Below are 17,602 nucleotides of genomic sequence, written 5' to 3' on the forward strand. Positions count from 1 at the left end.
AACACAATTATTTTTCCTTTATATTTATTTTGGTTGAATATTCAAAAGAGCTAATCTGCATTGGTGTTCTACACTTCATTCTCAGGAAATTTGCCAGGGAATCTAAGAAAACTAACAATGTTAAAAGACTTATTCTGGTTTTGGAAGATACGTAGCACTTGCTAGTTGCAACCATAACAAGATAGCAAATAAAAAATTCCCTTTTGTGATATTCTTAATAAAACCAGAAAAAGTCTATAACAGATTCAGTCTAGAAAGGTGTTTTGGGGGGGACTGGATTTTTAATTATCCATCCCTGAGTTAACTACCATAAGTATGTAGTAGTATTTTGCTAGATTCTTAAAATGCAGAGTGAGTTCATCAGATAAACTTATAGCTTTCATGAATGCTTTTAGTCCATGATTCTCATGGTTATACTACAGAAAACAAGGAAGAAGGCCAGGGGAAGAAAAGATGAAGTTATTGAATGTTTAAGGAATTTGGAAGACATGAACTTAATGGCTATTCCATTCCAAGTTAATCAATGCAAAGAAGAAAGAGTAAGATGGGTTTTTGAGATGTGATTTTGTTGACATAGCTTTCATTATAATCCATGCTATTCCGATATACATATATAGCCCAGCCATGTAGGCCAGCAACCCATAGTACAAAACTTGTTATACTCTCTCCCATGATATCTCGCCGATTCTATTTACACTCCACCATGAATCAGAAGGAGAAAGAAAAGAAAGAGAAAAAGAAAACAAGAAAAGAAACATAGAAAGAACCATGCTTTTTTCCATGGGAAGAAAAGCATGGTTGGAGTTGAAGTGTTGAAAAACTAGTCATGCCAACAAAGGAGCATGACAACACATCTTCTAATAATGTATAGCCTTGCCCTTTGCTCTCTGAGGACTCCTCCAAGTCCTCTGTTTGATGATATCCTTCTCTTTGATCCGGCCATGGAAGAACTATCCATCTTCATTTCTTCAATGAACTCTCTTTCTTTGCTTGCTCCAAGAAATGAAAATGAGGTTCTTGAGCTTTCTGAGCTTGAGTTTGAAGTTGTGTAACTTTTGTTGTGTCTGAGACTTGGTTGAGAAGTGGTGTTAGGAGGGGTTCTTAAAGAGGTCTCAGGGTGTGGTCCTAACACGCCTTGGTCTAGGAAAGGGCCAGCGATGAGGCATGAAAGGGTGTGCAGTGCCTCCAAACCCACCAGACAGATACCAATTGGACCCCACCTCACCACTTTGGAATTGATAAAACAAAACAGGCAATTCAGCCAAGCTTCTCTTTCTTGCATTGCCATGTCTCACTCTATATTCCTATGTGTAGGCAGGCACTACCCACCACCATAATGGGTCTCCCATTACAAAAATAAGGTATCACAAACCTCCCCTCAATTTCTGCATGCTAGATTATTTGTCTTCTTGTTCATCAGGACATCACCATTATCTCTTTATATTTTATAATGCTTCTGTCTTTTGTTTTCTTCTGTTTCTCTTTGGTTGGATCCACATAATCAGGGAAATGACTGGTGGATAGGGAGTTGGTTTAGTTGAATCCTACATAACAATTCATAACAGAAATAACCATTTCAGACTGCTTTCACTTACCTTCTTAATCAACTCTCATGAAAACTGCATGTACATGTAGGGTTAGGTGCTACAATTATCAGCATCAAAGTCTGCACTTCCTTGCTTAAAATAAAACTATGTCTATCCAATGGTACATACAAAGTCCTGAAATTCTGCACATATCAGGTGATAACTCAGGAAACAAGAAACCAAATTTGATGAGCCTAACACCATAATAAGGAAACTTGTTGGTTTCCTTGACTAGTGGAAAGAGGGTGTACTAAGATAATCCAATTCTAACCCTTTTTAATTTGATTGTTAGGTTCAGCTCTTGCAGTTACAGAATCTAAAGTTCAACCCCATCATTGATTACTTGAAAAATTCCACTCTTCTGATCCACTGCAGGTGCTACCTAGCTAGATCTAAATTCACAGAACCTTTTGACTCATAGGGTTATAATACACTGATGCACACAGATACTTGAAAAATGGTAACGGACCCATATATTGTACCTATCTAAATACCGATATATGCGTTTGTACTGAAGTTTACTGTCTGATCATTAGAACTCTCACAGTGCTTTTTCCTTTGGATAATAAAAGGGATGATTATCATGACTTGAACATGACATATTTAGATTTAAATTTGACTATGATTATCCTTAATCAGTAAACTTTTCATGAGATTAAAGATCAGAAATAATACCATATGACAACCACAAATCGATGTAAATATCACTGCTACATAATAATGTGCATATTATTATGCAAACACTATGCTACATAGTGAGAGATGTAGAAATTTGAAGTTTGAGTTCAAATTTTGAATTTAAAGAATTGTGGTTGGAGATGTTTGATGACATTACTTTAAAATCAGAAGGAAAAGGCTGCAAAATTGATCTGTGAACCAGCTAAACATGCGACATGATTCTGACAGTTTATGAGGAGACAGCAAGAATATGGGAGCAACAATGAAATTTTTTGCAGAAGTATTTGAATCATAAGATGTTTTACACATGATGATCATAGTCCAAGGTTCTCTTTCTCTTTCACACTGCCACTTCTCAGCAGAAAACTCAAAATACTATAAGAAGAAAGAAAGAGAATGAGAATTGAAAATCCCTTGCCCCAAAAGGAAAATAAAATAAGGCAAAGTGGGTTTGCAACATCACATAGGGGGCATGAAAAAAGTAGGGAAGCCTGAGGACGTAAGTTTCAAGCCTTTGACTGAGATTCCATAACATGGAAGCATTAGAATAATAAGGCACACAAAATTTTGTGTTAAAGAAATCAAAATTTGTGTGAGTGATTAGTTAAATTATTGATAATTTGAAGTAGACTTAGGTAAAGAAATCTGCATGCTCTGCCTCGTGCTCTTCCCAACCCACTTTGGATTCCAACCTGTGTTTCAATGCATTGTTTATGCAGTTTTAAGCACTTGATATCGAATTAGGGGCTTGTCAGTGATTTTGTTCTTGCTTTTTTTTTCAGCCTCTTCATGTGATGATGAGACAACAAAGACACAGTGAAATACTCAAATCAAGTATTTTATTTTATTTAGATGTAGTAACAGGGATCATTTTGATTTGTTTATTCTACTCTATATGTTTGCTTTAGCCAGAATTATTATGTTTGACTTATTAAGTTTGAGGATTTTTTAAGAAAATATATTTAATTGTGTAAATATTTTTTAAGTATTAATTTGTTAATTAATGGTTTTAAATAAATATATTAAATTATTTAATTATCATTAATAATTGAAATTTGATTTGTGAGTCTTTCTTGTTTATTTACTTTTTTATTTTGTGTTATTTAAACAATATAATATAAAAATTATAATGATGTAAATCACATTCCTTTTAATTTAATCAATTAATTTTAATATTTTATACATGATATAAAATAATATGATGAAATACTAACCATTATTTTTGACAATTTTCATCAAAAGATTGAGAAAACAAAAAATACAGAAGAAATCGGAGATAAAGAAACTTCAATCTATCTTGATTAATGCCACAATTAAGAGAAATTGATGAGTTAAAAAAATTCATCATTTTGAATTGGAAATTCAATTATAAGAATCAAAATTCTGATGAAGAACTTAGAGAGAATTCTACTTTAAGAATTCATTCAAATTCTAAAATAAATAATTCTAAGTAAAAAAAAATTAAATGGTATGATGAAATTTATACTCACTCATATGTGGAATTATTAATAATGTTCATCCAAGCTTCTTAAAAATTAATTTCTACAAAACTAAAATATTACTTATAAAAGAACTCAAAACTAAAATAATCCAAAACAAAAATGTGTCTAAATTGGTATTTGAATGAGAGACAAATCTCTTACTAGTAATGCCCTCAAAAATCTTTCTTCATGATCAAAAGACTAATATGTAAAATACAACAAACAATTTCAAAATAAATTGTCTAGTCAGAATCAAACCAAGAGAAAAAACATACTCAAAAGCAATACAAAAGTCTCTTAATGTCTATACTATTTTTATTAAATTAAAAAAAAACATTAAAAACATATGCATTTATTGTCAAGCTTGTTTCTTCTTTTATATCATTTTCTTCTTGCAATTGTTTTTTTTTTTTTGTAATTACTTCTTTATGCAACTCTTTTCTAGGAAACAAAATAAATTGAAATAAATGAAGAGATCTTAATTTTGCAACCCCCTTTACGGATTTTTTTACCAATCATTTTATGAGAGGATATTGTGTAACTCTTTTTTTCTTGTTTTTTTTTTCTAATATTTTTTTCTTCTTTTTCTTTTCTTTCTTTTTCTTTCTTTAACTTTTTCTTTTGTTTTTCTTTTTCTAGCATTTCTATATTCTCTAATTTTTGCAATGTTTTATTTTCTATATCTTTCAAGTATTTATAATGATTCTTGAAGTTTTGATCGATCATCGGCCTTAGATTTAAATTAGGACATTGATGAGTCTTATGTTTATGACTTTCCCATTTGTAGCATCTAATAAAACTTGTTATGATCTTTGAACTTGGTTTTTCTTTATGTTTGTGCTCCCTTCTATTATCATAATTGTACTGACCGGAAACTGAATGACCATCGAAGGTATCGGCACCCAGGTTGAACCGACTGACCTGGACAAAATCATTAAGTTTGAACAAAAGGTTAACCGAACCAAACAGTGATTAAGTATTAGGTAATACACTTTTAATTATGATCCAAAACCCTAATCTGAATCATTAATAAAGTGCCCATAATAATCATATCAATAGTCACGAGTTTTGAGAAAAAGGTACATCATCATCACCCATTAATTGCACAAAGTACCGAATACCGAGATCTCACCTAAGCGTCGGAGTGTCTTTTGCAGGTATCATCCGGACCGGGAGTTTGCGAAGGAAAGGAGGCTTGTGAAAGGAGAAGGAGGTTGTTCAATGAAGTAATGATGGGTAGAAGGTGACTGACCGATGGAGAAGGAGATAATAGTCTCTCAGTCTCAACCATTCGAGAATAATAATTTTTTCTTGTACGACCTTATTATTCTTGAAAGAAGTCTATGAATATATTCTTCAAAAGTCAAACTCATGTTTATAGGAAAAGCTACTTAACAACAAAAAAAACTAATACAAAAACAAAATGAAATAATTAGCAATGTAATATAAAAAATAAGATAGACTTCACCACTCATTAAGTGATTACATTCAATTCCCTCGTTTATCACTTTTTTAACTACTAGACACTCTCACTCAAATTCTTCTTTAGTTCCTTAGAAGAACATTCCATCAACCCATAAAGAAGTTTACATTCTAACTGAAAAAAATAATAAATCAAGGATCAACTCAAGAAGGTCACCGAAATGAAAAACTATAAAACAACACCAAGTAATTTTAGAGACAACTAAAAAACACAAAATAAGAAAACTAAGAATATGACAAAGAAAAAACCACTTTAAAAACAAGATTAATAAAAAAATAGAATCACTATTAGAAAATTAAAAAACAAAACTAACCAAGTAAGTTAAACAATTAAAAAAATCAATTTATAAGAACTGAATCAAGACTACTAAAACTAATGAAACTTATTTGATCATCGGCAGATAATTCAATTAAAAATAAATCTAAGTCTCCAAAAATAAATATATAACATGCACAATATATATTTTTTAATTTGTGTTTTTCGTTTCTCAAGACTTAAACTCAAATTTAAATAAATTCGCAAAACATAAATGCTAAAACTTAGCTCCTAGTTCCTAGTTTTATAATATTAAAATTTGATCTCAAACAATCAAGATCCTTTAATAGTATATCTTACAAAACTATATCTCACAAATAGAATCAAGAAAATTAAGAATTCAAAGGGAACTAATAAACAAATGACTCAAATCAAAATTACGATACGAAGAAAATATATAAAAACAAACAAGAATTTTAATTCTTCTCAAGAATTCAGATTAAATTTGGTATGGACATAACAATTGAAGAACTCGATTGATCTTACTGCCTTTGCGTGGCAAAATTCATTCACGAATAATATCTAAAAGTCTTGCCTTAATTGCAACAATTCACGTTTGCACGGTTTAGTGATCCATGGCTGAATCATAGAATTAGAAGTAATTCGTCAAACAATTTATGTCAGTGAAGCTTCAATCAATCATATTAAAGGATATGGATATCAGAGTTATAAAAGAAGAATCTTAATATTAATTGGGTGTTTTTTCTTTTTATAGAAGATAATAATTTTGTGTTTTTTTTAAAGTTTTTTTTTTTTATAGTGGTGAATAACTTTTATTTTTTCTTATGATTCTAGTATTTAATTATTGATTTTTTTTCCTCTTTAGTTAAACCTAGAATGAGTGTATTACTGGTATATATTCATATTCAGACCACTGGTTTTTATTTCAATAACAAGAAAAAGGAGTCTCATATCTTTTACCTTCCTTTTACTCTTTTGTTCATCTTTGTTCTCTTTTATTCGTTTTTGTTCTAGTTCGTAATATGGTATTAGAGTCATTTCAAGTTTATCCTAACGAGTGTTTGTTTTGGACCTATCGTGTCACCCGCTATCAAACCGTTATCAAACCACCCATAATATATAGTCTCACGCACGAGTTGACAATCTCGACGTGAAGGGTGTGTGTTGGAAATCTCACACCGATTAAAGATTAAAACCTTTCATAATATATAAGTGGGTGCAAACTACAACCCTATAAGCCGATTTTATAGGGTTGAGTTAGGTTTAAATTCACTTCTTAATAAATCAATTCCAACGACCAAAATTACACTGCTGAGAGTAAACTCGAGCTTCACGTAATTTCGTCGAACAGTTGGTACGCACACGTCTCGGAAATCACCGCCAGTATCAACCTGATTCAGTTCAATTACTACCATGCCAGCACATGCTTCCAAATCGTACTGATGTGCGCTTGCCACGATTCAAGAGCGTGCGGTTGTTCAATAATTTGGCTCCACCAGACAGATCAATGAAAATTTTGCTTCAATCAAACTCATTAGAAACTTGGCTCCATGTTCGTGCGTTGATTGCACTGCTTCCGCTATTTGATTAAATGCAAATTCAGTTTAGTGAAACTGTATCAGAAAACCGATTGTTTTCAGTTCACGAGGATCTGCTGCTGATTCGTGGACTCATCTTCTATATCGATCGTATCCGTACGACAGTCGGAAGTCTCAGCACTCCAATTGAGTTGACCGCTACAACTGAATTCATTATGTCTAAACAGAAGTTTAACAGGATTAATTACTGATCAAACATTAGGTAATATATTCTTAATCATGATCTAAAATCCTAATCCGGCCCAATAACAAAAGATCCATAATAATCATATAAATAAACATAAATTTTAAGAATAAGATACGTCATCTTCCATACTAATAGTACTGAGTGTCGAACATCAAAATCTCACTTGAATGTTGGAGTGTTATTGCAGGTACCATCCAGACTTGGAGTTTGTGAAGACAAGGACTAAGGAAATGAAAGGAAAGCAGGGAGACCATTTCAAGAAAAATGGAGAAAAAATAGATTGAACGACTAAAAAGGAAGGAAATTGATCTCTTGATTTCAACATGTTCCAATTTAATCGCTGTTACAATCACAAAATCCTATAATGGCCTCAACCATAAAATTTTTAAAAAAAAATACTACAATTATATCCTAATTCCAAGTCTCCTTAGTGATTATTTATTATGCCTCATCCATGACGGCATCATAATGAAAATAAGTTTATGGGACAAAGCGTCCTTTTAATCTCGAATGATCTTGAAGTCAAAGTCTAATGCTCTATTACAATTTCTAATTTGAGCTTGAATTAGAACATTTTTCAACATTTAATTGAAATTGAATAACATATAACAAGACCACACAAACTCAAAGAAGAAGGTTACCACTAAATACAAACTTAATCTCATAAGATTATATGAGTGTTATTTGTTTTCATGAGACTAACAATGAATGTTATCACATTACAAACATATTACAAGACATTAATCAATGTGAATGAACAAAAAATAGAAGAACAAGACAAAAACTCAAACAATGAACAAAAAATAAAACAAAAGGATGGATAAACTTATAGGAATGGAAGAAGAGTGACACTAGAAGATGGAGAACTCTTCATCTTCTTGATGAAGAAACACCACTTTCCTCTTAAGAGCTCAAGATAGGATTCGAGCAAGAAGTCACTCAAACAAGTGTTCTCACAACTCAAGTTTCATTCAATTTCTAAAGTAACTACACAAAAGCAAGTAATATGATGTAAATTATAAGGATGATCTTGTTGAAGATGGAGAAGAAGGATAAAGAAGAATAAATAAAAGAAACATGACAAGAAAAAATAAAAATGAGAAATAAAGAATAAATTTCAAGGAAAATTCACATATAGAGGCTTAAGAAATTAGAAGAAGAAGAAGTATAAAAACATTTAATTTTGTAAACTCTTAGATTATACAATATTCCTTGATTCAATTGGAACATTCTATAATCCAAGAGTCACTTTTAAAAGACACATGGTGAATGACCTTTCAAAATATGAAATGACACATGATATGTCGTTTTCAAGTCACATGATGATTAATTAACCATGTGACTTTTTCTTAATTTTAAGAGTCGCTCATATGTCTTGTTTAGTTAATAGTTAATTGATAGTATTAGTCTTTAAGATTATTAATTAGTTTTAATTAGTGTTATGAATGTACTTAGGATTCTGAATTTTTAAGACACATTAAAGTGTCTCTGCCACAACCTAGGTCGTGGCATCCTTTTATAAAAGAGAGTCACTCTCTCAATAATATATAATCTTGACAAAATAATCTAGCAGAAAACAAAATGAAAAGATTTATAAAATGATTGAAGGGAAGAACAAAAGTATGCAAGTCAAATAACAAAAAGATACACTATAATCTTGTAAAAAATTATTGAGAATTGCAATGAGCATCTAATTATAAGAACCTTTAATTTTCTAGGAACCTTTAATTTTCTAGGTTGAATGTACAACTACTATAATCTTTCATTTTATAAAGTTAAATATATAAATTTTGATACATATTATCATCAACATAATATAATAAAATTTAATGATTAAATTGATCCAATTTCGTAATTTCTATCTTTAATATATATATAAATAAAGAGAAGATTAAATTATATAAATATAAATTATGTTAAATATTACATTATCAATAACTGTGTATAATAAACAAATTTAGTTAATCTACTAGTTAAATTTTATTAAAATTAAATTAATATAGTATCATAATGATTGATATTTATATATATATATATATATATATATATATATATTAATCTGATTTTAATTCTTAAATATGTATTAAACAATATTTTATTAATATAAAATTTTGTATACATAATATAGAAATTTTAAAATTTACATTATATATTTTGTAGATAAAAAATCAGTTTGAATTAAAATTGAGATAATTCAAAGATACATTTTGAAATTTGACTATTTAACTAAATTAATGATATTTAATAATGTAACATTTAAGATAAATTAGAGCAATTTAATTTGATGGGTAGTTTTAAGTAGATCCTGGAGTGGTAAAATTAATGTCTGAATTGCACAGCTATCAACATGCTCTGCCCATGCTATATAATATACTAAACAACTCAGAGTTGCACGTGAACTTCTCACGTGTGTCTGTGTAAATTATTAATGTTATTTTTATACTTTTAAAAAAAATATTTAGGTGTTTATTATTTTAAAATTTAATTAGTTCTTTTGATGATAAATTTTTAATGCTTTTTTATTTAGATTTGTGGAATTACTTAAAATTTGAAATTAAAATTGAAATAAATTATAGAAAATATTTTAAAATATATTTTCTTTTTAAAGTGTAATTATATTTAAAACATACATTAATTAAAAAATATATAAATTAATTATTAAGATATAGATTGAAATTATTTAATTTATTAATTAAAACTATTAACGTAATTTAGTAAAATTTATTGATTTATAATTACTTGAAACTTGTATGTATTTATTGTTTTGTTATGAAAATTTAAATCTGAAGATAAATTTCAATTTATGATAAAACTAAAATATTACAATATATATTCTTTTATTGCTTATATGGATAATTATTATTTGACAAAACTAACACCTTTTTAGTTTATTTGAAGGTCAACTACAATTCTCCTTCCTAATTTATAATAAATGTATGTTTTAAAATATAATTTAGATTTTACTATTACGTTAAAACGAAAACATTATTTTAAATATTTACCATATTGTTTTCAGTATTTATTTCAACTTTTAAGTTATATAAACAAAATTCAATTTAACAAACTTAAGTTTAGAAAAACATTATTCAAAATTTATCAAGTGTGCATTAATTGGTAACTATTAATTTACAAGGAAATGATAAGTCATAGTAATGATAATAAAAGCATTAGAACTTTCCTTTTACATGGATGATGAATTAATTGTTATTTACTACTACCACTACAATAAAATTATTAAATAGAAATTATTTTAGAAACTAAAAAATAATAATTTTTAAATTAGTTTTTATTATTGTTATTGTTAAATAGTATCTAAATTGGTATCTAATTAGTTACCACCAATTATTTATATTCTAAATTTGGTAGCAAAAACATTGTGACTAATTGGATACCAATTTAAAAACTATTTATCAATAATTAAAATTAATTTAAAAATTAATAATTTTTTTAGTCTTTAAAATAATCTTTAATTTAATCATTATAATAAATAATTATTTTTTGTCTTTAAAATTTGTTTCTATTTAATTTGTTTTTATTTAATGATTTTCATATAATTATTAATGTGGGTGCACTTGCAGTCAAAAATTTGTATGCACCCATCAGATTTCAGTCAGTTTATGGAAAACAATATAAAATTCCACTTAGTTTATTTTCTACTTTTTTTAATTCATATTGAACATTGTTGTATCTGAATATGAGATTTAACTTTTTGATATACAGATTATAGACAAAAATTATGAAAAGAAAAATGGGTATTTAGTATTTACAATTTTCATTCTTCTCTTGGGATCCATCTGCTCCACCAAAAGCTTTTCCTGCGTCTGTTGAGCTCATCCATACTCTCATTTAAGGTTCTTAAAAGTTTCCTCTGAAGTTTAAGAGCTGAAGCTAGAGCATTTCTTGGTGCATTAGCCTTCTTTTTGGGTTCAATTTCCTGCATCATGAAAAAAAATGGAGTAATATAAGATCATAATTAGTATCTGGATAACCTTGTTATGGATAAATATATTTTTAATGCATGTAAATGTTTGCTTTCAATCCCTAAAAGCAACCATTTCTTTTTGTTGAATCATTATGAAAAATGTATCAGTGTGATCCTTCCTTTCACAAACAACATTTCATTGCTGAGAGATCAAAATGAGATGATTTTTTTAGAGACTAAAATCTAACACTGCCCTGTTGTTATGGTGCATTACAAAATCATAGGTAAGTGTAATTTTATGCATTTTATGCATCTAAAAAGTTTTCAGTTTTAATTCCTTCACCAAGGACACTGATTAGCATTTGCTTTATTAACCTGAGAAGCTACAAATCCTGATAAATATAACAGAGTGGTCAGAGAATTAAGATACAAACTCTCAGTTCCTGAAGCTGAGCCTCAGTGAATCCACCATCTTTCTGTGTCCCTGATTTTGCCATTAGATTAGTAATCCACTTGGCAGCTTCTCCATAGTCCTGCTGAGTTGCACGCAAGAGCTGCAGCCTCAGTGTTTGCATGAAAGACAGTGTCATCAATCCTTCTTTGTCAAAGTAAGGATGAGCCAATGCTGCTTTGGCACTCAGCCTTTGTCTTGCTTTGTACCTTACCATTGATTTTAGAAGTTCCCATCCTATTCCACCATCCAAATCCAACATCTCAAAACCCCTCCTCAGTTCAGGGCTGCATCTAGTCTCTAAACTTTTTCTCCATGCAACTATGTCATAGTCACACCTCTTTAATTGCCGGTTGAATTGAATGAGGCTATTATCAGACCGTAGACCAGGGAAGGCCTATAAGAGAATGTTATAAACTGTAAGCATTTCAAAATACCAGCTTAATCAGATAGTTAGTTGGATCACCCTTTGCAACTTTTAGATGTTTTTCCTGACTAAAACTCGCCTACAGAATTATGAAAAACTATTCTACAAGACAACAATAGTTCTTAATGGATCATTGCATCAAAATAGAACAAAGTGTAAATACATAGAAAAACTCATATTAACTCTCAGAATACTATTATGAAGTCTTCATTGTGATCAAAAGTGATTTATTACATTACTCTTCTTAATATTCATATAAATTGATTACAGATATTGTCTGGTTAGTTTCAATAATAGGAGCAGAAGTCGTCACCATTAGATACTTACCATTTGAAGAAAGATTAAACCAGCACTATAGATGTCAAATCTGTCTGGCAAATTCAACTGTTTAAAACATGAAATCCGTCAACAAAAGCCATCATCATTACACGATAAAGGAAGCTATATATGTTCTAATAGCTCAAAAGAATATTTAACCTGCCATAAGACTGGGGAAAGTGCAGTTGCAACTGGAACTGAGGGTGCTGAAGGAGTTTGTGTGCTCATGATGTACTGCTCTGGTGCAGCATATCTAAATAGGAAGAATTGAACACGTCATAAATTGCCTTAGTTGAATATCATACGTCTAACAAAGACATGGATAACATGTAGATAACAGGAAATATCCATTTTGAGGGAAACCACACATTCTTACCATAAATGTAAAAAATTAGTCAACTAATTAAATTGACAACAAAGTCATTCTAGCAATTACAGAAAATATTTTCTAATAATTATAGCATGTACAGCTCATGCCAACATATTCAGACATATATCTAAATTCTGCAGTGATACTAGTCATGAAACATGAGGCAAAGCTGACCAACAATAGACCTAATGGACCCACCCTTCCCTAGTCTTCTTATGGCAGGAGCTTTATAGCATTGGACCTATATTCAATTGTCATTAAATGAAATAGATAGGTGACTTAAATCAGTCTAATGAATATCTGAAGAGATGTAACTAAAGAAACATCCTATTGTAATCAAAGACATTCTTATGGTGTTCTGGTTCACAGAATGAGGATATTTACATAGCTGTATACTTTCATTCTTTCCTTTACGAGAAGGAAAATAAATTTATATTATCTAGATCAGATTCAGATGTGTACTTGTAGAAATGATTGAGGGAATTCAGATTTAAAATTCTTTTTATTTACATATACATGTTACAAAAGAAACTTTTCAAGTTAGGTTCTACAAAAAATTTCCCAGATATCTATGTTCATCTTCCTAAAGTTTTTCTTCAAGCATATCACATGAAAGTGCTTTTGTAAAACTGATAAGCTCCACCAATGTATTATGCACAAGAAACAGAACAATCAGCCGAGGATTGAGTTCAAAGTTAGTTGGCTACGTATATTATTAATGTCAAAGAAGATACCTTGGATCCAAAAGAAACTCCTTTGGAATGTAGTTTATGCCCACTCGCAGGTCTGTAGCAGCTCCAAGATCAATGATTTTGAATGTACGAGACTCTGATTCCCATGGTTTAAAAAAATGTGAGCATAATTTGGATCATGGATCTTTTTGCATTGGACAAAAGTCTTTAGATTCTTTACCTTCGGAGAAAATAATGTTCTGTGGCTTAATGTCCCTATGCACAATACCAGTTGAATGAAGACCATCCAGTGCAAACAATATTTGTCTAATGATTGTCTGAATGATTCTATTTTCTCTTTCCAATCCTTTGGGCAAGTCTTGAACCTCACCCAAAATTAATGTTTCAACCTGAAATTTGTGACGCCATCATTGGTCTGATATGCACACTTTACCGTGGGAGCACAAAATTCAAATAGAATATAAGAAAAAAAGATGCTTTGACTCAGAAAGATAGTGAAGAGTAGTTAAAGAAATACAAAACTTTCCCTCACACTAATATTGGAAATGAATTCTAACATACCCCCATCCCGAAACTGTCACACTAGGAAAGAAACCAGTTTGGATAACCCTCTTAAGAAAACACTTAAAATGAAACTAATTCAAATCAATCAAAAACATAAAATAAATCAAACTTCTCACATAAGTTCAAATCAACTGCGATATGACAGTAAAGTTTTACAATTGAAAAGCTCACGTAATCTAGAAGCTAATACAAATTTGGTCATACTTTCTTCCTTAAATACAAGTAAACTATGTAAACTTTATCAAAAAATATAAGGCCAAAATACTATAAAATTGAAAAATTATCAAGCACAACCAACTGATTAAATAGAGTACCAACATTATATGGAAACTCTCTACTCTGCACCAAGTCAGCTAGGGTGGCATCCCCTTCAAATCGCCATATAAGCCAGTATTCAGCAGCAGATTTCTTAGAAGAGCTCTGCAAACATTATGTGAGAACTGTTGTATTTGACGTGACTGAAACTAAAATGTTAAATGATATGATGAGAATGTGTTTGGTTTCCCCATACATGTACGATAATGATACCCAAAATTCATTAGGTAGTACTAGTCTTAATAGAGAAACACCTCAAGAAAACCATAGACAAAATCTGCACAGCTGCTTGCACAAGCTCTTCGTACACGCTCATTCATCCAAATTTCAACAGCACCATATTCAGTCGCCTTCTTCAAGACTAAGTCACCTTCCTTCCAGTGCGAACCAAAAAGAACCATAAGTAATATTTATACAGTTCAAACTATCTTACACTGAAATCTCAGAAGCAGATATGTCATATAAACATGTGGGTTCCTCATTTTATTTCCTCAAACAATGACACTAGAGAAATTGAAATAGACAAGGGCACTCCAATATGACTATTGTTCATATTACAGGAGACCACATGACAAAAGAAATTAAATATCAACATGATGAGAAAAGACTTAAATCGACAAGGAAGATCTGTTTGTTCACCTTCTCTGCATGAATATGAACTTCACAAAAAAGAAATACTAAGAGTGATCAGATTTTAGATCTTTTTGTATCCTGTTATATATCAATCTGACTTGTATAGATGTTTAAAAAATTCAAATTTGTTTTTAATACAAGTGTCTTTTTGTCTGGCCTACACTGGTGTCAGCTCAGGCATTTGAGACACCAACAACTAAATTTTAAAAAAAACCCTGGAGACATGAGTCATATGAGGTGTCAGTGTCAGAAACATGTTACACCACCACGACAGCTCAAGCGGGAGAAGTGTCCGTCTGTGCTTCAATAATGAAAATTAATGGCTATCTTGAAAATAACTTGTGTGCATGTGAAGTAGTTCATAAAATATGCAAGCAAGAATCAGTTAGTACAAAAGAACAAGTAAATTTTCAAAAATTTGAGGAGCTTCCAAATAGAATATAGAGCAACACCTTTGAAGAGGGTTTGTTGGCCAGTGACACTCTATAAACCACTCCAAATGATCCCTCCCCCAACTTCTTCCCCAGAACAAAATCATCCTGCCATCATAAACCAGCCTCAGCAACAACTGCCAAAGGAAACAAATTTCATAAAAATTTCAAAACTTCAACTGGAATTCGCATACCTTCTTGTAACTGGGTCGGAAGAACCTCTCAACAAAGGCAAGAACAAACATGTCAAAGAAACCAGGTGCCACACCAGGTGTGGCCCAAAGGTAAGATAGAGTCCCCAAAGCCAGAATCACCCCAGGGACAGTGAGTGTCAAGGCATTGGACTTGGGAAGAGTGCTCCTATAGATTACATCCCCACACTGCATCACACTGCAAGGAAGTCCAACCCCAACACCCACAAAAAGGTTGTGAACTGTGTCAATCCATTCACCCCCTAGTGCAAAAACTTGAACCACTCTTGGGGTTGAGACATTGAATCTTGCACTGCATTGAGCCTGCCCAGAGGGTCTAATCCTAAGCCTCTGGCCAAGAAACAAGGACTTGTGCTTTGGTTTTTCGAGCTGTTGGAGCTTTGTAACTCCTACACCAATTCCTGTAGTTGCAACAGTGGCCATGCCAGTTCAGTTTGGCTTTGCTCTCTCTTAGAAAAATCTTGAGAACTTCACCTGCAATCCCCTTCTAATTTACACCACAACTTTTTTATATTTAATTTAATTTACAATAAGATATGATTTATATATATATGTGTGTGTGTGTGTGAGAGAGAGTGTGTTGGTCGTTGTATCAGATATTTGTTGTGGCTGCAGTGACTTTGGAAGTTTGGAAATTGGATTGAGGATTAATATAGGCCACAAATAACACGTAGATACTAATGGAATTTAGTTTGGGCCTACGTGATTTGCATCTTATACTAGGAAATTGCTTTCTGCACCCTCCTCAATTTGAACATGCACCTCATCAATTTAACATGCACCTCCTCAATTTCTGAAATACCAAATTTGCCCTTGCAAGATTTATTTGAAAGGAATACCTCCATGGAAGAGTGGGTTGGTGGTGCTGGCTGAAGGTGGGTGGTGGAGGTAGAGGATAGCTCTACCGAGATGTGGTGGTATTGTTTAGAATATGTGGTTTTATGTATGAAGTATTTATGCTTTTAGTAATTGTTCCTACAAGATCTAAACCCTGCAGAACACTTCCTCTTGTGATGATGTTCTCGTCTTTCCGGTCTTTCTGTTAGTCTTCTTTCAGCTGGATCGCCTTTGGTCTGGACACGATGGGGGAGTACCTGCGAAAACACTCCGACGATCAAGTCAGACCGAGAGCTAAGTACTAGAAGAGTGAGGAGTGAATAGTTACCTTGGGTGTTGTGCCTCTTCTGCTATTTATACTGCTCTAGATGGACTCTAGCTGCTATGGGCCTGCTTTAGGATCCAAACGAAGGCCCAATTGTGCCTTAACCGTGCTTATCATTTCAGTTGGCTTGTTTATACCTAATTACGTGTTTAGCTTTGCATCTTGTCGTCTAGTCGACTTTGTCGTCTGGTCGACCTTTCGACCACCCAGTAGTACAGTAATGTTAGTTCAAATAGTGTTTCTAGATATCAGAGTATGGAAAAAGACTTTTAGAATGTGTTTTTAGGACACTATATGGATTTCAGAATCGAGTTTCCAGAATTGTGGGATACGTTCTGGAAAATGTAATCCATAATTGCTTGTAGTGTTTCTCATTGTATTTCAGAATCATCTTTTTAAAATTGTATGATATTTATTTTGAAAAGTGATTTCCAAAAGTTAAGGACATGCATTCCAGAATTTGAAGTTTTGAAGATTTTTTTAATTGTTGATTCGGAAGGTTATGGTGATATGTGTTGTGGAAAGTCAATTCCATAATGAAAAAAAATTCTGAATTGATGAATACCAAACAAAAACAATGAATATTAATTATGTAATTCCATATAAGTGTAATTTTCATTCCATAAACCATATTTCGAAATAGAAAATTACAATTCTTAAAAATCATTTTCATGACTCATTTCATTATTTTACATTTTGAATTCTGGAGTTTATTTTTTCAATTCTAAAATTGTCTTTCTAAAATTCATTTTTTTCAATTCTAAAATTGTCTTTCTGAAATGTATTAAGCTGTGTTTTTTTTTTGTCTAACTTGAA

At 31.3% G+C, this 17,602-nt stretch overlaps 2 protein-coding genes and 1 long non-coding RNA gene across 3 annotated transcripts; all 3 read right to left on the reverse strand.

The window, feature by feature from the left end:
• Positions 1–563: 563 nt before the first annotated feature.
• On the reverse strand, positions 564–1,303 carry LOC137806240 (small polypeptide DEVIL 13-like). The gene has a single exon (XM_068606244.1). It carries the CDS (start codon positions 1,286–1,288, stop codon positions 821–823), a length of 468 nt encoding a protein of 155 aa, XP_068462345.1. The 5' UTR covers positions 1,289–1,303; the 3' UTR covers positions 564–820.
• A 5,410-nt stretch (positions 1,304–6,713) lies between these two features.
• Positions 6,714–8,274, reverse strand: LOC137806245 (uncharacterized). Its single transcript, XR_011080323.1, has 2 exons — positions 7,453–8,274; positions 6,714–7,261 (listed from the first exon to the last, which is right to left on the reverse strand). It is a non-coding gene; the product is annotated as an uncharacterized lncRNA (long non-coding RNA).
• Positions 8,275–10,903: 2,629 nt separating this feature from the next.
• On the reverse strand, positions 10,904–16,192 carry LOC137806241 (serine/threonine-protein kinase STN7, chloroplastic). The gene is made up of 10 exons (XM_068606245.1): positions 15,607–16,192; positions 15,434–15,520; positions 14,603–14,722; positions 14,352–14,453; positions 13,690–13,858; positions 13,512–13,605; positions 12,567–12,660; positions 12,417–12,473; positions 11,646–12,059; positions 10,904–11,223 (listed from the first exon to the last, which is right to left on the reverse strand). Exons 1-10 carry the CDS (start codon positions 16,045–16,047, stop codon positions 11,062–11,064), a joined length of 1,740 nt encoding a protein of 579 aa, XP_068462346.1. The 5' UTR covers positions 16,048–16,192; the 3' UTR covers positions 10,904–11,061.
• Between the last annotated feature and the right edge of the window lie 1,410 nt (positions 16,193–17,602).

Source organism: Phaseolus vulgaris, chromosome 3, assembly GCF_000499845.2.
Source record: "Phaseolus vulgaris cultivar G19833 chromosome 3, P. vulgaris v2.0, whole genome shotgun sequence".
Taxonomy (NCBI): Eukaryota; Viridiplantae; Streptophyta; class Magnoliopsida; order Fabales; family Fabaceae; genus Phaseolus; species Phaseolus vulgaris.